This window comes from Neodiprion virginianus, chromosome 2 (genome assembly GCF_021901495.1).
Source record: "Neodiprion virginianus isolate iyNeoVirg1 chromosome 2, iyNeoVirg1.1, whole genome shotgun sequence".
In the NCBI taxonomy this organism is placed as follows: domain Eukaryota; kingdom Metazoa; phylum Arthropoda; class Insecta; order Hymenoptera; family Diprionidae; genus Neodiprion; species Neodiprion virginianus.
This window is the reverse complement of record NC_060878.1, coordinates 33,061,764-33,089,184: the sequence shown is the minus strand read 5'-3', so window position 1 is coordinate 33,089,184 and position 27,421 is coordinate 33,061,764. Positions and strand designations below refer to the sequence as shown.

The 27,421-nt window shown below is 37.7% G+C and overlaps 1 protein-coding gene across 5 annotated transcripts in view; it reads left to right on the top strand.

Annotated features, from left to right (window-relative positions):
• Positions 1–27,421, top strand: part of LOC124298854 (retinoic acid receptor RXR) — a 55,196-nt gene that overhangs the window by 19,108 nt on the left and 8,667 nt on the right. For all 5 annotated transcript variants that reach the window (XM_046751405.1, XM_046751400.1, XM_046751403.1 and 2 more), the window contains 3 exons: positions 22,170–22,299; positions 22,606–22,776; positions 27,049–27,355. In XM_046751405.1, coding sequence (XP_046607361.1) covers positions 22,170–22,299; positions 22,606–22,776; positions 27,049–27,355 — 608 coding nt within the window. The remainder of the gene's footprint in view (positions 1–22,169; positions 22,300–22,605; positions 22,777–27,048; positions 27,356–27,421) is intronic.

The following is a 27,421-nucleotide window of genomic DNA, read 5'->3' as shown; positions in this document are numbered from 1 at the left end:
CCCGTTTCCGAACGATATAGGAATGATATTTTCATATTGCATTGGAAAAGAGGCTTCCTAGGCTCAAAGAATCGGTATAAATAGATTTGAATTCATTTGACTTTACGAATATTTTTATTGCTTTTTATATAACTATATACGTAGAGTGTCAAAAAATTTATATTCGATTGAAATGGGAAAAATTTCTAAATATTGATCGGCAGGAAATGAATTACGTTGAATTGCGAATTGGTTTTGACGGAATGTTTTTTTGTTAGCGGTGATGAAAGAATCGTTAATTTATTGCAACGGAAAGACATTTAGTGAGGATAATTGACATTCGTCGAAACTAACCTTGAATGCATGAATATTCTGCTAGATTATTAACTTATATATAGTTAATACTGGGTGAATTCGACTAATTGTAAATAATTCATTGACAGTCCGGAATAAATTGATTGGACTATTATTCGATGAACTTGAATTTTTGTAATCCTGATGGTCAATTGTTTTTTTTTTTTTCTTCTTAGCATTATTAAAACTTAGCGGACAGCAGACTAATTCGCCAAGTGAAATAAATGTAATTAGCGTAAAGTTTGCTTCTCCTTAGGTTGAACACACGGATGAATGATTTTAATTTCGCGCAGTATCGCTTTGAAGACATTTAAGGTTTCACGCAGGAAAATTATTTACGGGATATAACGCACTTAGCGAACCATATAAAGTACGATCGTGATTCTTATGACTCAATAACGAGATGTTGCGTATTAAATTGCAATGATGCAGCGAAACTCCGGTTTTCGCTGAATAACGTAACATCGGCGCAGCCGTTGCCTCGAAATGCTGCATTTGTAATCTTACTCGAAGCTGTCATCTTCCTCACCTTCACGCAGTTTCGGCTGAAAGCAAAATTTAACGAGGAATAATAATTTGCAACGTTGTCGTTCACACGACACGTAATACGAAAATGTAATAAAATTTATTTTTACTTATCTTAATATATATAAATCTCGTGTCACGATGTTTGTCCTCAATGGACTCCTAAACCACTTAACCGATTATAATAAAATACGCACACCATGTGCAGTTCGATCCAACTTGAGAGATAGGATAGTTTAAATCTCAAATTATAGTCGCAATTATAATATATTGCTAATTATTTGTCTGTTATTATTTGACAGTCACAATTATCTGTTAACTCCGAATGATTCTAACAGATGTCGATACCTTTCGACTGGGTTGAGTAAGTAATCAATAGATGGCGCTGCTATGGTAAATCTACGAACGTGTCATATAAGCTACATTTTAACAGCATAACTAGCAACCCATCCCGGCTTCGCACGGGCATATAATAATATAATAAAAGAAAATACACAATGTTTACAGTGAGTTTCTAGAAAAATAACATTTATATTATTACTTAATATTATTATATGCCCGTGCGAAGCCGGGATGGGCTGCTAGTAGTTTATAAAATCGTATATGAGGTTAAATTATAACGCGGGCAACTTACTCTCGCGTGACTTCTTATCTCAGCACCGTTGTGTTGTATATTATATACATTAGGCGTGACACAACGTGCACAATCAACCTGCAGTCCAAGTAAAATTCAATACCTGCATTGCCCGCGTGAGGCGTTTTTTTAATTTTTTTTTATTCCTCTTTCAGCTCACCTAAGCGAAAAGTATTATGCGCAAGTTATGCTGCACGTTTAAAATAGAGGGGAGGGGGGGGGGGGGGGGGGAATAATGTGCAATAAGGGGGAAAAAAACGAAATATCAGCGAAAACTGTCGAGTTGGCTGAGATAACCGAGTTGAACCCTACGGTGAGAAGAAAATCCATATTACGGCTGTAGTCTGACCGTATATTACTTACTGCGGTGAAAAAATTATTCGAACGCGTTATATGTAATTATATAAAAAAATTCATTTTAGATCAATCATTGTTATACCGAACTCACGACCTCGCGAGTATTTATGGAAGATTTTTGAACGATGTTTTATACACAATTTATAAATAAACGCATTTGTGTCACCGTGACGTATGCAAGTAGAAAAGAAATAGTCGGCAGATATAACAATGGTGATTATTTAAATTCTCAATTATACGCGTGTCGAAGCGATTAACAAAAAACACACTTTGCATCGAAGTGAAGTCGACGCACGAATTTGGATAAGAAGAACGCGGGAGTTTTGAAAAATCCTCGATCTTCGAAGAAGATTTCATTCACCCCAAAACGTAGGTAATTTTCGTTGTCGAAAAATGTTGAATGAAACACCTGCGAATACGATACGAAAATCGTGTTTCTACTTTATAAATTATGTGAAATTTACAAAAGAGAAACAAATAAAGGAACAGCGAAATTGAATACAACTTGAATGCTAATTTGGTTATTCTATTCTCTCATCTCTGGAATGATTTGAAAGTCAATACGTATTGTGATCGATTGTTTTCGGGTGTCAGAGCGGTTGAACAATCATGAGCAAATTCGCATACACGAAAATTAATAATATATTCGGACGCTACTCGTTTGTTTTCCTCAATCGTTCGGCTGCAGACAGCTGCTGCTGCAATGCATGGAAGTTGTTGCGCCGTTTCTCTCTCTCTCTCTCTCTCTCTCTCTCTCTCTCTCTCTCTCTCTCTCTCTCTCTCTCTCTCTCTCTCTTTCTCTCTTTCTCTCTCTCCTCTACAGCTATTCACTGTCAATTCTGTTTAACGCGGTTAAAGACAAAGGTGAAGGTCGTGTACAAGGAATGGCAAAGAATCGTACAGAGAAAGACTAATTTTGTAGCTGCATAAGTGTACGAGCTATTCCCTGCCAAATACAGCTCTGCAGATTAGATTTATTCAGTTAGTTATTACTCGTTATTTGGAAATTTCATGGGAAATTTTTCTTTTAAACGTAAAATTTTACAAACGGGTCGATGGATAAAGATAAATAGATACCCGTATCGAAGAAATAATAGAAAATTTAATCGCGATCCGGTGTTTCGAATGTGAATTGAACGGAAACTGATTACCATTTATATAATTTCAAATGTATTACTTATATACATGTGTAATCTGTACATTGTACATTATACCTTTGAAAAATGCACCTTGAACTTGGCATTCTTCTAAAGTTTTCCGCCCTTCATCCGTACGTTATATACACGCTTTGTTAGTACGTTTATTTGAATGTACGATCGTGCGAAAAGACAGCAAGAAATGGAAATAATATAAATTTATGCAACCCAAGTATGATGAGTCATAGCTAGAAGCGACGTAATCGATTGGTTTCGAAAAATCCAGTGAGAAAATATGATTTTATGAAAATCGCGAAGCTTCTCCTCTACACTCGAAATCGCATTCACGCACTCTATGACACGATATGCGTTATAATTTATCAACTCGACCGCAACTGCCATAACGTCTAGTTCCACGGCGCGGCGTCAAGGTCGCGGCTGCATTTCAGATATAACCGGTGCAATTTTATGTTTGCTTCAGCGTTGCCGCTGCAGCCAGTTGCATACATGTATGTGAAACGTGTACAGTGTGTACGTACGATACTCACTAATTTTACTTACGTTAACGACAAATTTTTATCATGCCTGTAATTGTCGAAGCTTATATCTATGTTCAAGTAATTTTTTCAGCCATTGAATTCTTCTCTCTTGCAACTATGTGAAATTTTTCGTTTCCGTTATTTTTTTTTTTTTTCACCTACGGTATTACACACTTTTGAAAACGTGTCATGGATAATTTACGGTACGAATGTTTTCCTGTACCGCATTTGATTAAGAATAAACATCAAAGAATTTTTCACGCACATGTATAGTAGTTGGCTTATAGAGTTAAAAATATTTTCGTTGCAACTGCACTTTACATTTATGTACGGTATAGAAAATAATAATAATAATAATAATAATAATAATAATAATAATAATAATAATAATAACAACAACGACAACAATAATAATAGTAACAGTGATAATAAACGATGAAAATTGTGTAGTTACGGTTATTTTAAATATCTTGGACTATTTTTTTTCGTCTCCTTACTCGCGTCCGGCGATATCGCAAAGCGAAGTGTTTTTCAAATTTATCATACCGAGAAGCTTCGTTTTGTGTGAAACTAAAACGAGGAAAAAAGAAAAAGTAAAAGGAAAAGAAATCCTCTTTGACCAAAGGAAACATCTTTCATCGCTCGCTTATTATTTTTTACTACCCCGAATATTTCGGTTATATTCACGTGTGTGTTTTGCATGTGTTAACGGATAGCAATATCGTGTATCCTGCGTGCAGCATGAATTCCGGTGCAACGACTCCTGTTCTCGGAATGGAATGTCGGGAAAATTTTCGGGTGAATAATCGCGGGAGGTTTATATTAATATAATATTCGATTCCGAATATGCGAAAAATGAAGATTTTAAAAACCTTTGAAATTTCTGGTGAAATGAATAAAATATTGTAGCCAGGTTTAATGTTTGAGGAATGAAATTTTTAATTTTTTTTTTTTTTTTATACATCAGAACTTTACGCAACGTTTGTCCGAATTTTCGGTCCGTAATCTCCTTCGTCCAAATATGTATTTTTTCAGAATTACCCACCGGCTGCAGGATTCGAAGCGCAATCGAGACCAAATGATCACTCGATCCCGCATCATTGTCCGGGACGATGCAAATTTCCGTAATAAATAATTATTCGACTTGTGATAAGTTTCGTTGTTTTCCCGTATGTTTATTTAAAATTACGAGCGAGGCCGAGGATCGTTTTGCAATTAGTTTTCGTACATAAATTCGGTCATCGTTATATTTTAAACGTCTTAGCACCGAGACTTCTGTTCCCGCGAAACTGGATTATTACCTACCTATTAGGCGGCTTTCGATGCACAAGGTTACAATACGGACGTGCGTTAAGGTTGTAGGTGTAGGTATTTGTACGCGCATTGTACGTAGGTAGATTGTGTAACGGGTATGCATGTATTCGGGTACATTTACCTACCGTTCGCTTAGCGCAAAAAGTCTTTCTGGCAGACCTCCAACTGACCTTGTCTAATTGCGCCGGTCGGTCTCTCAGGACAAGGGCAAACCGTGTCGGTCGCAGCGACGTCCGGATGTGTCGTCTCTTATTCTCCTCTTCCCTGCTGCACCACTGGCACAAATCACGCTCAGCAATTTATTTTATTATTATTCCACCGATTCATACGTCATTTTTTATTTTATTTCACTTTCAAACCTTCTTCACTCGACAGCGTCGATCTCTTTTTATTTTTATTTATGCGTTTTTTCTTGGCGCGAACGAGGGGTGGGCGGGGGAGGTTATTTTCACGGATAGAAATTTTCATAAACAGCAAAGATCTCTTCGAAACATGCAAAAATTGATGTTGCTGGAATTGTAAACGGAAGCTTAGATATAGTCTGTAGTTACTTTGTTTAAAAGCTAATAGAATAATTGTTCGATTTCACTGATTAGACTATGGTAAGTTTACCCTATTATTAAAGCTTTTTTTTTGTAAAATTATAAACTGACGGTACAAATTGTGAATTTCTCGATGACTAAAACCAATTTCTAGAGGGTTAGACGTTACAAATTTATTTTTTAGTAATTGTATCTACGAATCAAAGAGGTACAACAAAAAAAGTTCAATAATTGGGACAGGGTCGATAACTGGGACACTTGCCTTACGTAAGATATCTTTTTTTTGTAATACAAATTCGGTACTAGTTATTGCGAATTTGGTAGATTTTCCGCAACAGTTTGGAAGTGATTTGAAACAAAACGTCGATGTCCAAGCGTTTCTTTATGATTTCGGTATTTTGTATTTTCGTATTACTTTGAAGCGATCTTTTCATACAGCTTAAAGTATACGAAGTTTAACGAGAGGATAAACAAAATGATGTACACAGTGGGTTATAATTATATGCAGTAATTATAACGAGAGTTTAATTAGCATACGTAATATCGTAATATTCTTGAGGAGCAATTGATGCCAGCGCATATTCGATAATATAATTTCAACTCTATCTTGCAACATCGATGGATTTTTTTACTCTTTTCAAAAAACATTCAATTTTCTTCTCCCTCGACTACTGTCGTTTCGCTTTTCGTCGTTTTCACATTTTTTTTTTCGTGGTCTTCTACAGCGAATGGAGAGTACAGGTAGAGTTTGGCCCTAGACCTTGCCCTGGCCAACCTCGCGGCAACGTAACAATCGCTCTCTACGCCAAGTTGAACGGCGTATACCTCTACCCAACAGAACCTACATCCACCAACCTACAACTCTATACCTCGTAACAATCATAACCTTGGCACCGTTGTTAACAAACCGTGCTGCGTGCAGCACCAAGAGAGGCTCTCGCCTATCCGTGCATAGTTGAACACGCCTATTGTAATATTTACGTAGATACCTACAATGGAGGTGCACTACGTGTGCAGTTGGGTCTCTTTTTCAAAAAAAAAAAAAAAAACCTTGTCCCGGCAATGACCTCAAACTCAAGTCAACCTCTACACGTAGATGATGTGCGTATGCGTATAATATGTATTATTGAAAAATGGTAAAATTTTTAACATACCTATAGTGTATTGTACGGTATTATAACTCACATATTGTTGAGCAAGTTTTCGTTGAAAGGTGAATTTTTTTCTTTTTTTTTTCTAGACCTCATTAAATTTATGTACGTACACCTACCTATAAGCGCGTGTACCTACGTATCAGGTGGAAAAATTTATCGAAGATGAAGTTGAAAATCCGAATGGCCTTTTTTTCTCTTTTCTTTCTGTCACACTATATAGGAAAAAATATAGTACGATTGTGCCGCATGACGAACGCCGTTGTGTCATGTACCTACAGAAATGAGTTATAATCGTAGATAATTTACGTGAATTGATCACTGTACGACACGACGCCCGTTTACTGATTTAACGTGTAATATACGATATACTTACCGGCAAAATCGTGTCCCGTACACGTACGTGTAGGTAGTCGCATAATTTTATGTCGTACGTTGCAGCACGTCGTACATGCACGTGTGCATTGATATACCTATACGGAGGTGTGTACGGCATCACAGTGTGTCGTGTGCGTATTTGCGGAGGCATGGCAGGTACTTGAATCCTGTACGTGGGTATAATGCGCGTCTAGCATTGGGCGCGGTAGCGATCCGCTTCATCTTTCTCTTTTTTGTAACTTCCCGTTTCCCTGTAGTCAAAGAAAAGCGAAAGTCATTGTAATCGCCCCGAAAGTGGAAAATTGAGTTTCCACTAGATCTCGAAGTCTCAAGGTCTAGGGATTTTGGTCCCAATCGACGAGGCTTATTAAAACTTAGGTCTGAATAAAATTTTGGATTTTATCGGTTCGGTACTGTTTCAATTATTCAAATAACAAGATTCCAAAAAAAAAAATGATACAAAAAGCGTCGTACTTTCACGTAACACGGTATCCGAGAGCTTTACACGCTTTAACACCACGAGTCTGAATTTCTAGTTCGAAATTCGAATCGGATATCATTAATTTTCCTTTTCCCTATGAACTTGGAACCTGCAGAGTGAGAAGGGGAAGTTCGAGGGCTGGCTTACGGCCAGTCTTGAACCGCTAGTTCCTGTTGGTGCACAGGCGCCTCAGTGAGAGATAAAATTCCATCGCACCGCGTCTTTGCTGCTGCTGCTGAGGCGGCATCGCGTTATCGTTGTGGCGTAGAAAGGCTAGAATAGTATAACGTAGTAGGAAGTCGCGCTGCGTCGTTCGTTCCTTCCTTCTTCGCCGAGGGCATAACCTTCACGCCGGATGACCACCTCGATCCTCCCGTGTCATGCCGCCGTGCCGTCCCGGATAAACTCGTAGGTATCTATGCATCATGTACGTACCTATATCTCTCTTTCTCTCTCTCTCTCTCTCCCCCCCTCCCTGCTCGTCGTCTATTGTTGTTACGTCTAGCACTGACGTAACCGACGAGCCACGTGTCGCCCTTCCCCGCACATCCGTAATACGTACATTCTGTAACCATTATGTATATATACATACATATATATATATATATATATATATATATATATATACAAAGGTATGTACATGCAATTCTATTCGTGTCAAAGCGAGCGTTACACATGGGTATGTATATAACCTAGGTATGTTATACTGGCATGAGGCACATTTGATATGCGTACAGGTGTTGTTTATACTGCATTCAGGGCCAGACATGCGATTTCAGATTATATTCTCTGCCTAGCTGTGATTATTTGGTCCTAATTTTTTGTATCGGGGATAAAAGAAGAACTATTTTTTATCGTTTTTTTTTTTTTTATTTTCTTTTCATTTCACACGCGTACAGCGTGCGTAAAGCGATGAAATTAATTGATATAATCAGGTCAGTTTATACGAGGTCTCTCTTACACTTGTCGTTACTCTTCATTTCTATAATTCATTTTTTATTTTTTTTTCTTCTCTTCGGTAAATCGTGCAAAATAATGTATATGCTTCTATGCTTTGTAAGATTGTATGTCATATTATGAAAGTTTTTCACGCAAATGTGGAATGGAAAATCATAATTTTGCCAGTTACTGATTTTTCACACAATTTTTTCATCGTCATTCACTTTCGACGTTGACGAATTCTCGCGTCGCTGCGTTTGCTCCGTTTAGCGCGCATTATGCACACTTTGAAAGCGATTTGCCCTGTCCGCTGTGGAAGCCGCGTCGTTTTATATGCACGTATGTTATACATTGGCATACGTGATACGCATGCGTCGATAAATTTCAAGCATACGTATACAAGGTTTGCGTTGTTTCTGCCTGCCTCTGTAGCTTCGCCGCGATACCGCTGCTGTGCATGAATAAAAAATACATTTCGATATTTCTGGTATTTGAACGAACGAGGATCGGAGACTCGTTCAATTTCGGGCCGCTGTATGTATATAGACACGTGTTATGTACGTAATATATAATGTATAATATATAGACACGCTAAGGTTTGAACCGTGAAACAAAGCGACGCAATTCGCGTTGAGTGAATTTTTCGTAACAACTTTTCAATGCCAATCTTAATTCCTTTGCTTTTTTTCTCTCGGGGTTCTTTTTTCTCCCCTCTCCGTAGTCCGTGTATCTTTATATATATATGTGTGTGTGTGTGTGTGTGTGCGTGTGTCGTTTTTATTCGTTGTTTCTTTTTATTCGACATGTTGTTCAAGAGTCACCGCCGCACAATTGAATTACTTTATTTTATACAGATATACTTATACATATATGCATGCGGATTGAATTACTACCGCGGAAAAGAGAACGTATAAGAATCAGCGAATCGACGAATTGTCTTTTTTATCGTACCTACGAACGATTGCACGAATTTTAGAGCGCGACACCGTTTGCGATTTTAAATACCAGTCTAACGATGCGATGCGGAGTAATTTACTCTTGAAATATAACGATGCGGATAGCGCTGCGAATTAATTTAAAGGAATGAAAAATTTCAAGTACCAAATCATTTGATGGAACAAAATTTTTTGTTTGTTTTCTCGCTGTTTTTTCTATTCGGTCCTAACTTCTACCCGCGATAAAAAGAATAATCTTGGTAGAATTATTCCTTTAACGATGGTCAGATTGATCAACCTAATAACGGTTCATTCGATTTTCTCCATCCAGGTTATCAGCCGCGTTTACACGAGCTTTAAAAATGGTCCATTCGATCGAGGATTATTCCGAGCTATTCTGCGTTGTACTCGAGAAAACTATAATATTATTGCACCTACAATATGTCAAATGGTATATTCATTTGTTCCACTTCCATGAAATCCATACGCTTACAACTTCGCACTAACTTCTGCACGAAGTATTTATAGCTACTGTGGCTTATTTGCGACACGCAAAAAAAAAAAAAAGAAAAAAAAAAAACCAATCCGCGCACATTCGTTTCTTTCGTGGGAAACTATACGAAGCGAATCAGCAAAAAGTGCATTAGCTTGATACAATACGTGCGAAAAAGTGACGAAAATATAATCTTTCGTGGTGGAACCGTAGATCGAAACTAGTTTTGCACCATCAGCCCAATAAATGACGATAATATTTAAAGTAGGATTTTTTTTTTTTTTTTATACGGCACTTGAACGCTGGACTTTTGATGCAATTCTTGTAGAACATTATATTCTTGATGATGTACTTGCATTTTCTACGTCTTATAAAAAATCGAAATCGCGGAGTGAGCTAGAAACGCGTTAATAATTGGAATCATTCTTTTCTTGTAAAAATTAAACTGAATGAAAATATGTGATTTGCGTCGTTATTATTATCATTGATTTCTACACTTGCATAACCAAGTATATTTTATCCACAATACAGTATCGTTTATAATTATTCAATATTATGCGAGAATAAGTGCAAAGAATCTAATTTACGTGTCATATTCTTGTTCGTTTGAAAATTGACGAGTTTTAGTATCGAGCAAGAGAAAATCTTTGCCATACTTTAATTCGGAGATAAAAGAAGGACGCTGCAAATGGAAGTGCAAGGGTGGCCGCACGTACGTAGTTTCGTTGATGCAGTGCTCCAGAATATGGATCGGCTCGTCTTACCGGGGTTAAGTTCAAGGTCAGCCTGCTCCGTTAACCACCCCTTCCCTTTCACCCTTTCTCCCTTTCTCCCTGTCTGCCTGCTGCCTGACTGCACCCCTTTTGGGTGGGTTTTGCAGGTGCTAGACGTCAATAAAGCTGATATATACCCACGTACATAGAATATACGCATATCTCGGCATACGATACGTGTATTCTCCGTATTAAACGAGTGCGTAAGTAAAATGAGCTTATACGCATCGCGTGTGCCTCTCCGCACGATAAGTATCTATTTAAATTTTTCATCGTCGTCGTTATGAGTTATTACGTGACAATATGCCGGGACGTGTGGTAATGTTTAAATTAGGGGTGAAAAAAATTAACGACCGTCGTCGTATGAATTATATTTATTATAATTATTATTCGTTATACAAGTTGAAAATCATAATTAATTGACAGACTGCAAATATGTATTTTCAGTAGCGTAATTGGTAGTCGGGAATTATTTATTTATTACGCGATCGTTGTCTTGCAGGAATTAGAGGGTTTTCACGATTTTTTTCCTTTTTTTTCCTCTAACTTAATTAAATTTTATCCCGCGGAAAACAAAACGAATCGGAATTCAAATTTTTCACGCAAATACGTGTATCTTGATTTATTTGTCCAGTAAAAAGAAAAAAAAAAAAAAAATAGAAAACAAAGTTCATTAATTTATAATAAAAAGAATCCTGCGGGGATTGTTCGTTATTACAGGAATAAATGAATCAACCGTTGAACAAAATTTGCTGTATGAAAAGCTTTATTTGAACGAATCACACAGGCGAGCTGATTTTTTCCTGAAAAAACCACTGAAACCGACAATTTTTCATTGAATCAACCGAGACGCAAGTTTTCATTACGAAAAGATCGATTGAACCAACTCGTTCGCACTACCTCGATAACTTCCATTTAAGTCTAAAACGAAAAAACAAACAATTTTATCCTGAATAAATTATCACGATGTCATTAAAAATCCGACGACCTCTACCAAACTCCAACATTGATTGTTCACAGCGATTGCTCAGGAATAAACTTCCAATAATGAAACTATGTACGAAAAATTGTAATCCAAGTTTTCTCGTCGTAGCACGAAAGTGAAAACCGATGAAAGAAAATAGAAATGAAATGAAAAGAAATGAAAAGAAAAGAAAAGAAAAGAAAAGAAAAGCAACACATTTAAACAAAAAGTAAAATAAAATAAGGCAGTATATGGCAGACCGCGACTTTTAATTAATATTGCGACGCAATTACGCAGACATTACCGAATGCGATCGTATGAGTGCCTGTTTCGGGGCGTGAAGGGGGGGGGGGGCGAAATTAGATGCAGTTGGGTGCAGTCCGCATTTCCCAGATGGCGTGACCCGCCTCCACTAATCTCACCCTTCACGTTGCCTAGGTGTACATGTATATATATATGTATGCGTGTGCACGTATAGACGGTACATAACCGGTAATTTTGCTTAGAGCTTTGCCCCGTAGCGAACGAACCGGAGAATTTCCTACCTGCCGCAGCGAAAATATAACCTTGCCTTGCAATATTTCGGTGTTCCGAGAATTTGCACGATTATTATCTTTTTTACTTATTTATTTATTTTTTATTTTAATTTTTTTTTTTATCTATTTATTTTTTTTTTTTTTCTTTTGTACCGTTCACGGTGGGTGGGGAAAGGAGAAGGGATATTAGGAGGAGCGGCCGCTGGCGTCGCTGCGGGCTTCTGCTTTTATTTCTCGCGTGTTTTGTGGTAAGCAAAACAATTTTTCAGGAATTTTTTCGCCAATAAATCTGAACCGATGACCAGTTAGGCAATTTTTACTCTCTCATTTGTGTAACATATCACGGTATTTTATTTTCTTCATTCTTTCCTTTCTTTTTTCATTTCTATATCTATCTCATTTCTGTACTGCATGTGATTGAAAAACTAAATATTGTACTTATTCGATCGATAAAGAGACTCGCGTTAAAAAAATTTGACTTCATTTTTCGTATAATACGAAGAGGAAGAAAAAAACTAGTTTCAAGCTAGCCACGTTAACGTCAAAAAACGATTAAGAGAAAAATTACTGTTGTTTGCAACTGTGGTATAATTTTTAACGGATTGAATTTATACTATTTGAGTTTCTCAGTGCTGCAGTAACACGGTTTATTCACTTTCACACTGGGAGTGAAATTCTCATGCTGCAAAATATAGTAACTAGTTTTCCTAAATATGCATCGTTACAATAACGTTACGAACTTGAACCTCAGGTGAAAAGAACTATAATTTTTCTTAGCGTCGTTTCTTTCATATTTATATGTATATATAGCTGTCGGGTTGACTTGCTAATTTTTTTTTTTTTGTATACTATTTTTTTTTTTTCTTTCTTCCCATCACTTTTAGCAGGGTCTTTTAGCGCCATCTGCAGCGGGATGCAGCAGCGATCGAACGAAACGGGCGAGAGCGGCGATCCGTCATGGAACCGCTTCTCTAAATTTAGCGGTACCGAGTCAAACGCGTATATAAACCTTTGAATTGAGCAAACGTATGCACATTGCACCCTAACCAATTTAACACATTTCATATCGTATGAGTGAAAAGACACCCGACGCTGTATTCGTCTCCGAATGCGTTTGCCAATAATCTGTGTAACGAATATAGTATTACGTGCAGCAGAATAGCTGGCGCAGAAAAACTTGAAATTTTACCGCACACCGACTACTTGCTTTGTATAATCGTTCATTCTTCCATACTTCGTGAAATTTGTCGAAAGAATTAAGCACATCTACGTACAACAGACCTTTTCGACGAATTTTCAAACTCTCGGGGCTTCTTTGAGGATAAAAAAAATTGACGTTAAATTTGGGAAATCATGGAACGAACGCGTGAAAATTGTCAACAACTTTTTATCGAACCACTGCACTCTCGGTCTACTGTTAGTGGAGGAAAGTTGAAAAAGTGGAAAAATGAGACCCTTAACTGGATTTATAAGGAGGGGGGGGCTGACGTCACTGTCTGACAACTTTTGGCATAACATTTACTAAGACTGCAAAAAACCAGTTTCCCTCCTGTATATCAACATCTCTCCCGTCTTTACTCGCGGTCTTCTTCTTCTTCTTCTTCTTCTTCTTCTTCTTCTCCCTCGCGATGCATTTTTACAGTATATTTAAATACCACAACTATACGTATATGTATATATATATGTGTGTGTGTGTGTGTGTGTATCTATACGTTACCATTTCGGGTCAATGCCGATGAAACGTGAGAGGATCAGATGCACAAACTGTACGCTTTGACAAAGCTGCCGTAGCCGAGGAATCTGACAGTTTGTAATATAAAATAAAGTAAGATATTTGCAAAAGATCGAGACGATTTAATTAGAATAAAAGAAAAACAAATTCTCTCCTTTTTAATACAATCTTTGTTTTCGTCGAAGTTCACAAGTTCCTCAAGAGTTAAACATTAATTGGGCGTTAAAAAAAAAAAAAGAAATGGCCAGTCTTTTACGTATCGCTGTATATAACGTACTGTAGAATTTAATTGAATAGTAAATCGAGAGGGACTCCGCTACGGTGATTCGAACGGGCGCGTAGGCACTCAATTACAGATAACCCGAATTCCATATTCGAAACTAGTTTCTGTCATTAAAATGTCGAAAGTTTTACGCAACAAAAGTTTAGTCGCCGCGCGTCGACTGCGTGGAAGGGGGGGCAAAAAGGCAGACAAAATTGCATATACACCTATATTTATGACGTCTAGAGAAAAATAAGAAAACATAAGCACGGCATGTATGCACTAATACGTGTAATGCAATTCGACGATTGGTTAATTATGATGGAATTGAACTGAAACAGGAATTAAAATGAGAAGAAGAATCTGATTAATTGTAAGCTAAATGTTAAATACATTTAGAGAATTTATTATACGAATGATAGAAAGTTGATGAGTTCTTCTCGTGAAATATTAAAATGGGATCCGTCAATAAAGTAGAATTATCGCGATACGATCACTCGGCGAGAGAAGCTGAAAATAAAACAACGCTCACACCAGCCGTGTATGAAAGACCTTTAAACGTAGGCATCGAAAAAATCTGTTGACATTTAACCCTGCTGCTGCATTTTTATACAAAGATTATCATCGTCTTGTGTTATACATATGTACATATAATTTTGTTTTAACTCGTTCTCATAAAAAATCTTTTTTTAAAAAACTTTTGAATTGTGTCATTATATTATATACCTTTAAGCACGCTACACTGGGATTTACTTACGTACGCAGATTCATGTCGGTGCACGTATGCATACGTGTGATGTAGAAAATACCAAAATATTCGTAGGCAGAATCCTTGAATTGCAACAATTTTTTATCCTTATCCTTCGTATATTGAAAAAACGACGATAAAGACGAATTTTTTCATGTCGTCTCGCTTCTTATGAATTAATGTTTATAGGTGCCGGAGAGAATTTCGTTGTTGATTTTAAATTTATAATTATAACCGCGATTCCTATCATACACCTTGCGTAAAAATAAATGTCGATGTAAAGGTAGGCAAGTTTGCCATGCGGAGATATCGGACGGACGTTCGTGTTACATTCTCGAGATTTTATCGGATCTCTTGCGAAGGTTGCAGGGTTAGAAAAAAAAACAACATCAAAATAATACCATATATGAGAACAAAAACTGTTGAAATTTTCGTTTGCGCAAGTAGGTATACCGACAAAAAATATCCATCCGCAAATCGTATACACCTATCGTATAATTTTTTACCGTTGTAAAATTCTTTGCAACATCATTCCGTGGCGATGATAATTTGTAATAGGAGAAAAATTATTCGGTTCACTTGTGTACCTACGTATAATGAATTCAAGAAGATTATCGAATACATCGGTGAGTTTACAAAATTTCACATTTACAAATATCAATGTCAGAGTCGTCACCCTGTACGTATACGTTTGAATTTTTTGGTACACACACACAAATATTCATGCATGTAAGAGCGATATAGGTATAAAGAATGTCAGCCAAAGGTTATCAGCATTCCTGTTTGACAAAAAGGAATAAAAGACGACAGATATAGCGAGAGGAAGAAAAAATCAAATAGACAAAAAGAACCGGATGAGTATATCATTTTCACATATTTTACGGTCGAAAAATATCGCTCGCGTAAAAAAGAGGAAATTAAATAATGAAAAAGCAAGTCGATGAATCTCGGATCGCGATATCTCACATCGACTATGCTATTCAACCTGTCTTTGTCAGAGGTTATTACGGTCGTTAGACCCGTTTTCTGGCGTCGCTGTCGTTTAGGGAAGAAACCAGTAATTTTCTTGTCCGCCTCTTTTCCTTCTCTTCGTCGTCTTCGCATTTCAATATTTTTCATATTTTCTACAAATCTTTTTTTTCTTTTTTTTTTTGCTTTACTCTTCATAAGCCTTTTTACAATATTTTTTATAAAATTTTATTTTTTATAATATTTCTTCTCTCGCTTTTCTTTTTCATCTTTTTACGTATTACTTTATTATGTTGCTATTGTTCGTATAAAATTGCGACGAAGTATACGCAAGGTTCAATTGTTATACTGCGATAGAAACTCGCGAGGTTTTAACAGACATTTCTTTGCACATCAGTCGAAATCGTCGCCTACTTGTGATCAGATACACGGAGAAGAATTTAGGTCTCTTCTTAATTCTCGTTGAACATTTTACGACTCTGCAGTTAATATTCCGAGTATATTTTGTTTTTTTCTTAACGTTTCTCGTTTTTGTCCTCACCGTCTTTACCGAGGGGAAATTGATCAGTTGAAACACGAGGATAAGTTTAAACGGAATCGTCGTCGTTTTTGATTGCGGTTTTTTTTTTCCTCAAATTATTCTGCATCGTATCATTGGAAACTTTTCGCTGAAAGTTTCGCGTGCAAATTTTAACGAAACAAACCTTGTATGTAACGTGAATTTATATCGTTAGAAAAAAAAAAAATTAAAAACGGGAAATGACACGCTAAAGTACATTAGAAATTTTCGGTATCTTCGTTTTTTTTTTTTTCTTCCTTATTACGACTAACAAGCCGTTCAACGAAACTCTTTCTCATCATATATATTTATCTATAATGTCTGCAAACTTCATCAACGCAGTGTATTTATTTTATAATTTTCTCTCCGACGAATCCTGTATCCTTAGGTTTCAATTTACGTTCAATTATCCTCGGGGAACGCTGAAATAATAGAGGCAAAATTGACCAAATACCAACAATGCTTATAAGATACGCAAGCAAACGAGAGTGAAAGGAATGAAAAAAGCTCGAGAGCATCGGAAAGAAAAACTTTCCGCAACGTAATAACATGCATTTACTTGTATTTTATATTTTATCTCTTTGTAATCGTCTCCTCATTGTCCCCGTATCCCTTTAATTAAATACCCCGTAGTCCGTTGTGTGCTCTGTGTGCTGTTCACACACGCTGCTCCTTTTACCCACCAACACATAATACCGTGAAAAGAGACGAGGCGAGTTGAGACGAAATGCGGCGAGACGCGCTCAAGGGGACAGAACGAGAGAGGGAAAAGTGAGAGAGAAGGAGAACAGCGAAAGGGGGGAGAAGTGGAGAAGAGTGCAGAACTCCACGCCGGTTGCAGACTACGATCATTGGTGTAGGTCACTAGCTCCCACGCGTTATTCCGGGGCGGCTGATTGTGAGCGGAAAAGGCGGCGGGGGCTACGAAAAAAAAGAGGGCGGGAGGCTCTGTTTGCTCGCTTGTCTGGTCAAGGTGCCCGCCGACGAGAAGGAGAAAGAAAGAAGGAGAGAGAGAGAGCGAATGAGAGAGAGAGAATGAGAGAGAGAGAGACGCACCCGAACGGCTTGGCCTTGTCAGCTCAAGTTGCACAGCCTGATGCCATTTCGGAAGGAGGGGGGGATGTCTTCGTCCTCATAATCGGGCTCTTTACACAGGTATAAGCGAAGAGATCGATAAGTAATGTATGAAATCTATGCTCTTTCCTACAAGTTTGATTATAATGTCCCCCCCCCCCCCCCCCCCCATTTTAAACAATTCCTGGATTTTCGATTTCTTAATATTCTTCTTGTTTATTATAAAGATTCTGCAAAATTACTCGATTAATGTATTATATAATAAAATTTAGGTATTGCAATTGTATTGATATAATTTATGTTATAGATATACGTACAGAAACGTGACTTGAATTTGGTACTGTAGGTATCGTATATCTACCTTTTTTTTCATGGACGTATACTTTTCATTGGTATATTTTTTTTTTTTTTTTTACTTGAGTTTAGTTTTCTCTGGTTCCCCTGTCGTCGTCGTCGTAACAAGTTCATTTCGGTTTTATCAAGATTTTTACGGAGCACGTTATGCGTTATTGTATATACTTTCATAAACAGCGTTTCTGTGCAACTGTGATTTTGGTACGAGCTTATTGGATCGTATGAACGTTTTACGAAATTTCATTCGCGGCAGATGATGTAATATTTAAACAGAGAATGTTGAAAGTTGTTTTTTTTTAATTTGTTTTTCATTAAAAAGCTATCTTTTGCAAAAATTGAAATGTCGAGTTCTATGTACAATGTATGTGTTACGTACATATATAAATTATATTTACAATGACAATAATAAATTGGAACAGAAATACCGACGCTTCACTGCTTTCTGAACTCGATTGAACACGAGTTGGAGTAAAGAGGCAATTTTTATGAAACTTTTGCAGTTGAAGAATTTTTGCGATTCACGTGGTTTTTTTTCCATCTGGTCAACTGTATAAATCGCTACATCATACAAACTATATACACATGTGCATACATAGGTTACATGTAACATAAAATTACATGTATCGCCGTGTTTGCACACGCGAAGGCGTATGGCGTAGATTACATATTTCAGTGAAAGTGGCAATTATTTTTTTTTATTCTCCTCTTTTTTTCCCCGCGATTTCACGACTATAAATATCATTTCGACGTTCCGAAATACGTGGAAGCACAATCTATCAATATTCTTTAGACGGTGTCTAGGGTGAAAAGTACAAAACAAAACAAATCTGCCTACGAGTACGAACACGTAATAATTCGAGTTTGTCACTTCGTTGTAACGAATGAGTTTGCTTCGAATACTCGGTATAAAACTATCAAGCTGCTTATTTAAAGTGAAGGGCGAAGGTGTAGTTATTATTATTACTATTATCGTTGTTGATGTTATTATTATAACTGGGTTATAGTTAGGACAGCTGGCAGAGGTATGTTAATTAATGCAGCAGTGCAGTACCCCCGAGTCAGAGATGTTTAAACAGATGAAAAACGTCGAGGCTATATCTCAAATTACGTAAATACGTGCGTACGTATTTGCGGGCGATACCTGCGAGCTACGCGAAACGATAATCGTAAACGCTAGACGCTAGACGCTAGACGCAAACGCAAAGGCGATACAAAGGACCCGGTCAATCCCTCGAGTGAATTCGGTTGGAGGAGCGTCGCGGCGTCATCGCGTCGTATCTGTTTCTTAAAGCGCGTTGTCCGGGTCAGGGATGTCGAGGTCGCTCGTGGGCGATGCAAACAGACGCTCGGCAAGCCTCGGAGACGCCCCCGCCTCCCAATCCCCCCCCCCCCCCCCCCCCACTCACCTTCCCCTTCCCTTTTCCCGCCCCTCTCCTAGCAGTGACACGGCGAGAGAGTCTTTCTTTCTGCGTTGCTTACGAAAAAGCAACGATCGTACGTACACTTGGGGACAATCACTATGAGACGGCTAATTGTTTACACTAGACAGTTACGTTGGCAACACAGAGAAACCTACAGCGCCACAGTTGGCCGAGCGCGAAACTAACTTAATCTCAATAAATGTAACATAACCCATGACCGTCGAATCTAACCTTAAAATACGTGTCAATCTAACAAGTCATTATCCCCGCGGTATTCTAAAGTTGGATTCGACGGTCATCGGTTATGTTACGTTTATTGAGATTGAGTTAGTTTCGCGCTCGGCCGACTGTGGCGCTGTAGATTTCTCCGTATTGCCAACGTAACTGTCTAGTGTAAAAAATTAGCCGTATCAGATTTATTGTCCCCAAGTGTACATACTTTTTTATTAATATCCTCACGAGACGGTCGTAACTTGACTAGCCATTTATTAAATTCTTTCGTTATATTCGTCAGTTGACAATCTCCAAGGTCCCTTTGAACGTAAAGTGTAGGCATGGAGATAGACAATACTGGAATTGTGTAAAATCGAAGCTTATATTATTTATAGGTATAGATATCGATGATGATGTTGAGAAATGTACTAGTTTCGTTCGATTTCACGATGCACGATGGTGGCTCGTTTTATTCGGAAGGTTATTTTCTGCAATGTCACTGAAATATTTCTTGTATTTTTTCCCTTTTTCGTCGAGTTCGCAATGGTTGAATAATATTTAGATTCGCAACGTTGCACCGATGATTTTTATTATTATTCATCGATGAATGGCAATACATATCGATTTGTTACAGAGGGGAAGAGGAAAATCTTTGCTCCGCTGACTTTTGGGAAAATTATAGCCTTACGGATAAAAATACACATCGTAGAGTGGAAATCGAACGTATCTTATCCTACCTTTTTTTTTTAACGATTTCGAGATTGAAACGAAACATCAATGCCTAACAATAAGCTTTTGTATATGGTTGCAGTATTTTTTTTACCTTTGTACTTCTCGACGTTTTCTTTGTAGGTTATGAATATTATTACCCGATAAATATTCAGCGTACGATTATCTCGTAATAAAATTATTGAAAAGTATCGCTTCTTATTATCTAAATTATTAAAAGTAAATATTCTTCTTGGTCAGACAACCTCTTCAATCTGTCCATCTTTTTTTTTCACCTTTTCTATTTTTTTCACGTCTTCATTTTCGCTGAAAGATTTTGACAAATTGCAGGTGGTTGAGTAAGATTTCCGAAAATATATTACACAATTTATGTATATTTACAGTGTAATTAGTCGAAATAATCAAAATTCACTCCCGTACTTTGTCCTTGGTAGCTCAGGTTTTGAAATTTTTTATTTACGAGTCAACATAATTTCTCTCTCTCTCTCTCTTTCTCTCTCTCTTTTATTCTATATATACCTATGTACTCGGCAGCCGTCAAGGGGATAACCAGCGAATTCCAAGTGCGCATCAGACGGACGCTGGATTAGGATTTACGAACGTGCACAATGATATTGAATTAGCTCCACGGTGCGCCTACACGTTTTATCATCCTGTGTCATTTTCGCAACCAATTTGTCCTCCAAACTCTCACGCACACCGCGGTTTCTACATTGTAGTTGAGAAAATCGTCAAATTACTGTATAGAACAAACTAATCCCTTTTTCCTTTATTCTTACTTTCGTCGTATAAATTTTGGTACATTACTCTTGTCTGGAAGCGTGAGGGTATATTCAAGCATCTCGTGATAATGAGACGCCGTCTGGTCTTGAAAATATATAACGATGCTCAATAAAAGATGTATCGAATTATAATAATGGCCGTTTTTTTCTTTACGTCTCGTTTTTCACTGTATTATCCTCAACTTTAATTTATAATTATATAAAAGTCTGTAACAGGTTCCACGGAGGTCATTACATATTTTACCTTGACATTGATACGATCTTTATGCTATTTTTAACCGTTTTTCTAACAACAATATTTCCCGTTCATTTGGAAAAGTTTGGTCAATTTCAGTTATAATTAGTCACGAGATATTCCACCTGAATAAAAGAGGTAGATAAAGACCAAGAGATATTTTACATAAATAATGTAAATGAATACACCGAAAAAACTGCCGAAAGTTTTATGCCTAAACAATTAAGCTTTGATATTATATGTATACGAGGCGTGCGATACGTTAAATTATATGTGACGGCGAAAAGTGTTGAGATTTTATCTACCGCGCTGAGCATCGAGATATCCATGCGGATTGAATTTTTAATGATTACAAGGTCTTGGCAACGGTGACTTCCTGCAGCAATTATTTCCGCCGCTTGGTTGGTTACACACCGTGCGACTATTGCTGCAGGTTCGCGGGAATGCGTCAGTAATTAATGTGCTCTTTGCAGATCTTAGATTCTATATTTATAATATTATATAGAGATATCGTGTAATAAAACGTTGCATAAGTTTAACGATATATCTGTACGATTAAACATGTAATGACTTGTTGTACGTACTTTGAGCCGTCCGCCGATCTCTTTAGCTCCCCAAGCGTGTTTAGCGCAAGAGTTTGAGATTATAGTGTAAGCTGCGTACAGTGCATAAAAGCTATTCAACAGGTATAATATATAGGGAAATGCGAAGGTCTTGACATAGACAGCATGCGTGACAACTCCTTTACCACGCAGATCAAATATTTTCTCACGTAAGCTTTGGGAGGGAGGAAGGGTGGTACCACTTATGCCTTGCGACACGATATAGATTTAACCAATTAAACTTCGTTGCCTGCTGGTTGGTAACGAAAGCTAATTAGTATGTCGTTCAATTAGCTCTTGCCGCATATGATTCACTCTGACAATTGATAATAAAGTTTGAAATAAGTCGAGGGATTTATTATTTTACACATAATACATGATATATGAATATTTATTCGATCACCCTCTAATCAACTTTCGAAACTGTAATAAGCAAATCGTATCTATTTATGATTTTAGGGCTGAGTTTGGATAACAGCAACCTGTCAATGTCCTCCGCAGGGCCGCAGAGTCCTCTGGAAATGAAGCCAGACGCTTCCAGCCTCTTGAATCCTGGCAGCTTTAGTCCCTCAGGACCCAGCAGTCCAGGGTAGGTGGAATTTTCTATATCTCGATACCTCTCATCTTCAGTTCTCGATCCTTCTTTACGGATATATTTACCGAGCTTTGAAAAATGTAATACCCAATCGACGTTTGTTTTTAAAGACAGAAATAAAGAGAAAGAGACAAAACACTTGAGTAATAAAACTATACGGTCTGATATCCAAAGTTTGATTCCCGACTGACAATGGCAATTGCGAAACAATCCAAGCACCAGATAATGTGCAGTCTCAATGCAATCGAGAGACGATCGTCGAACATTTAACGCGACACACGTTTCGCACTTCTTCTTCAGGTCATTCAGCATCGGAGGGCACAGCAGTTTGCTCAGCACGTCTCCCGGAGGTCAGAGCAAGTCAGGAGGTGCCGGATCACCGTATCCGCCCAATCATCCTCTCTCAGGAAGCAAACACCTCTGTTCTATATGCGGGGATCGCGCAAGTGGAAAACACTACGGAGTTTACAGGTGAGTTTCACACGCTCTATAACCACAGGCTCCTTCGCCTTGGCAGCAAGGCCATGTTCACACAGGCGAGATCGAACATTGTGCTGCCAACCAATCAAAAGACTTCCAGTGTTATGGGATGCAGAGTGGGATGAGATCCAGGTTTGTCGAAGGAGGAATAAACCAGGTACAAAAGATTCTTTTCGTGTACGTCGGGGGATTTTTTTTTTCTCTCTTCTTTGTTTTCGTTTTTGTTGGTCTTGCGTTAATCGTAAAGTAGCAGATGGTTTTACTCTTCAATCAGAGGTCAATAAATCCGTGTACAGATTTAACGTCAATCACAACCTTGGGGCATCGATAATAATAGAAATGAAAAATGGACAAAGATTGCCGTCGACCTGTTGACGAGCTTGACTGATCAAGGAACAGAGTGGAAGAGAGGGTGAGGGAGAGAGAGGTCGAGGTCGTAATTGTAATGTTTACGTAACAACAGGATGTTGAACCTTTACCAGCAACGTAATGAAACAAGATCGCTGGCCCTGAGTAAAAACACGATCGAACAGACGGCTGGGACGTCAAAAAATCATCGAGTCACAGATAAGACGACGCTACGTTGAACGCGTCTTTAATTGCTAACGATGTGAAATGCTGTCGTTATTTATTGTGGTGCAGTTTATTATCTGGCGGCAAGATAATAATCGTGTGAAATATGTCGATTATACTCCGATCGCGAGTTTTTAACCCAACAATCTTTTGGTCGGGTGTTTTTTTTTTTTTCATCCTCTCCGTTAATCGATAAGAGAAAAGGGCGACGCATTGTCGGTGAGTTACGATGAAAAACTGCACATGCATCCCGGCGAGTGCGGCGAAGAAAAATTTCAGCGTATGCGCACAAGAGATCTACTCAGGCAAGATTTACAAGTTGTTGTTTTTTTTCCATCAGGTTAAACCAGTTCTTAACAAAGTACGAGTGTTTGCTGAACAGCGTATCTACTGTATGCATCTTATACCGGACGATAAATTTCCTTCAAGTGTGTTTATGACATCTTAATATTGATTGGTTGTTGCATTTTTCACTATTTTTATTTATCGGAAAAACTCTGAAATTATCATACCGCGGTATTCTCCGATGCTCATTAAGCTAGTGCTCGTAATGATGATATTTCGTAAGAATTTTCTTGCACGTAGTGTATTATCTTTCAACATTTGTACCAATCTCGTTAATGCGTTTAGAGTGATTCTATATGTGTGAGTTATGGGTGAAAAATTTACTGTAAGAAACAACAAATTTATATTCAGATAGTTCTATAAAGTTGAGTACAGTCCATATTTTTGCTTTGATACGTTCCGGTTGTTGCCTACTTGATGATAAAAATAATAATAATAATAATAATAATGAAAGAAATATTGATTGGATTTCATTATAAACGTACCATGAAAGCGAGTTCTTCCTTCTCTCTCCATATATTATTGTTACTGAAAATAAAGATTACCTAGTGATAAGAACATTTCTGTTTGCGACTGCATAGCAACAGGGTGTAATCGAATATCTGGTGTGGAAAAGTGGTGGAAAAAGTTATAAATAAAACATTATCATTACATGCAATTAACCCGCCCTGAGGCAACGACGTTTGTTTCTTGTTTCTCGTTTCTCGTTTCTTCCAATCTTCTTTAAACTTGTCTTATAGCTATATGCGTGTCAATCAACAGGTAACGGCGAACCCTTAAGGCCTTCGATAAGACTGAGGATCGATTTTTTATGTTCTAAAAATTCACTAAAACCAGTTATTCAATCTGTACAAGCGTTAAAAATTCACAATGCTAGAGTTTACACTTGACCTCTCCGTTCAACTTAATCAGACTGAAGTTTGTAACGTTATTGGAATGGTGCATCTTTGGACTTGAAATTTAGTAAACTATTAATACAGCATCAACAAAATGAGATTTTGTAAATTCAACGTCTTCAGGTACATTCTACAAAGGTGCTAAATAGTTATTTTCCTTTCAACAGATTAACGTTATTATCTGCAGCGTCGTTAAAATTAACCAGTTTAATCAAGCTTCTAACTTATTATTCCTGCGGGTGAACCTTATATCTATGTTGTTCGTTCGAATGTTAAAATGGAAAGGGAATTGGCGTTGCATCAGAAGTATGGACATTAACACACGCAACACAAAGATGCAATACATTCCGCACACTTGCATTTAACGCGCGTGCAAGCAACTATGCAACCTTGGACTTGCTCATTGTGTGTATAGGTGTAACACACGCACTGCTGACCACCCAGCCATACTTCCTTCTGCGAAGGGTCTTCGGGCAGCATGATCTTCGTCGTCGAACGATAACTAATTAAGTAACGATGAAAATTAGTAGAAAAACTCTGCTCCCTTGTGTATAATATACACATATATACATGTATATAGTGAATTACGGAAACCAGGTAATTAATTGGCGGGCGTGGGATTAATTTTCATTCGCCACTTCGCAATAGGTTGCATAATTAACAATGACAATACTCCGTCCCCGCCTTTAATCGTTACCCTGAATCTATGAATAAAATTGACATCAGGTTCGCTTCGAGCTGCTGACTTTTATGTCGTCTTGGGCATATAACTTGACTGCATATTGCTCTCTTACGTGTTGCCTTGAATTTTCCTTGGTAATTGCTCAAGTTTACGGCCGTACTTCTTCCCAGTTATAGTTTGAACTTTTTGCCAGGCTTTTACAGACAATTACTGCATAGTATGTCATGCATTTTATGAATTCTCTAATCATTTTTACCCTGCCATTACTAGTGATCCTTACTTACTCTAGGCCCTTCGGCCGTGCCTTTTAATTTTATGTTCCGCTTGTCTCGAAAATGCGTTGGCTGTTAAAACAGTGTGCAAACGGTCAAAGAGACGGCAGTATAATTATAATATACCGTTATCGTTTAGTTATTAATCGGTTATATATTTGTAAGAATGATTGTATGGTATAAACTGTTAACTTACTTTTGCTTCACTTATTAACATCGTATTCTCCGTTTGCTTGTAATTGCTGTATGTGAGTTTTATTTATATATAAAAAAAGCAAGACTAAAAAAAAAACTCTCCGTTCATGACGAATAAATAATAATAATCAGCAGCCTGTTGCAGATATCGTTACACGCGAGGAACTATAGACCTTCCATCATTTTCCAATGATCAAGCGTAAGGACTGTTTAATTCAATTCTGGACCACCGTAGTTGCTTTGATCTTAATGTTTATGAGAAACAGAAACTGTAGAGAATAACAGACGCGTGGCAACGACGGGCAGTCTTGCACGCGTGCTAAACATTTCTATATATTTATGCACTGCACTTGTACAAGATCTCGAGCAAGTGTGGATGAAGTAAATGTGTGTAGGATGTTCATTTCGCGCGTAGGATGCATTATTAACTCTTTCAATGCCGCTGTCGTTTTAAGTCATGTCGTTACAGCTGCAGAGCTGAATAATATTTCATATCTAGTCATTCGTATGCATACTTCTTAGAGCAATTATCAGCTCAGACGTTAGTTGTTAATTTTCCAGTTTTGCGAAAGAAAAAAAAAGAAACTAACAATCAATGAATGTGTGTATTTATATGTATATTCAAATAGATTCTAATGAATTTTTGTTAAATTATATCAATGCCGTGAGAATTTGTCTTCAGAGTCTAGTTAAACTAGCAACTAATGCTCGTTCGTTCTGGGAGAAAATCTAACACCGTAAATCTTTTCCCCTAGATCGTTATTCAGAATGCTCTTTAATCCGACAGTCAAATAAAACATGTTGTTTTACACGTTGGGAAATAATTTCACGGGATAAGCGTGTAGTGTGTACTAAAGAAGAGTGAGTGAGTTAGGGAGATTCTGCAGGGTACGCATGCTTCTCTCCGCTGGGTGACTCATGTCTCCGCAAACGCCACTGTTTTTATATTTGGACTGACTCCAAAACTCTGCATGCCTGCCTACTGCAAGCCAAAAAAATATTATTCCGCAAACGATTTATTTCAGTCGGTTTTGTATTTTTATACTCGTTAAGTCCACTCTGGTTGCGAGAAATACCGTGAGTGTAAACTTCGGCGAACATGTTTTCTTTAGTGAGAGAAATGTAATGGTATTTTAATCCAAAGATCGCTGCAAGTCTCACAATAACTCTGATTAACACCTTCTCGCGTTTTAGTCAAGGAAAGGAGTTGCGAATCAGCTCCGAAGCAAGAATAATTTAACACCGATATGCCAAGATTCGGTTATAACTAACGAACGTTTTCCGTTGATTTTAATTGCAGCTGCGAGGGATGCAAGGGTTTCTTCAAACGCACCGTACGCAAAGACTTGTCGTACGCATGCCGGGAAGAGAGGACGTGCATAATAGATAAAAGGCAGAGGAATCGCTGCCAGTATTGTCGGTATCAAAAATGTTTGGTAATGGGCATGAAACGTGAGGCGGTACAGGAGGAGAGACAACGTACCAAGGAAAGAGATCAAAGCGAAGTTGAAAGCACTAGCAGTTTGCACTCTGATATGCCGATAGAGCGCATACTGGAGGCAGAGAAAAGAGTGGAATGTAAAACCGAGCACCAAGGAAATTACGAGGTACGTGTTTAAACCGTTGAGAAGAAATTGCCTTTCCTTCGAGAAGTAAATTTTAAATCTTTGATC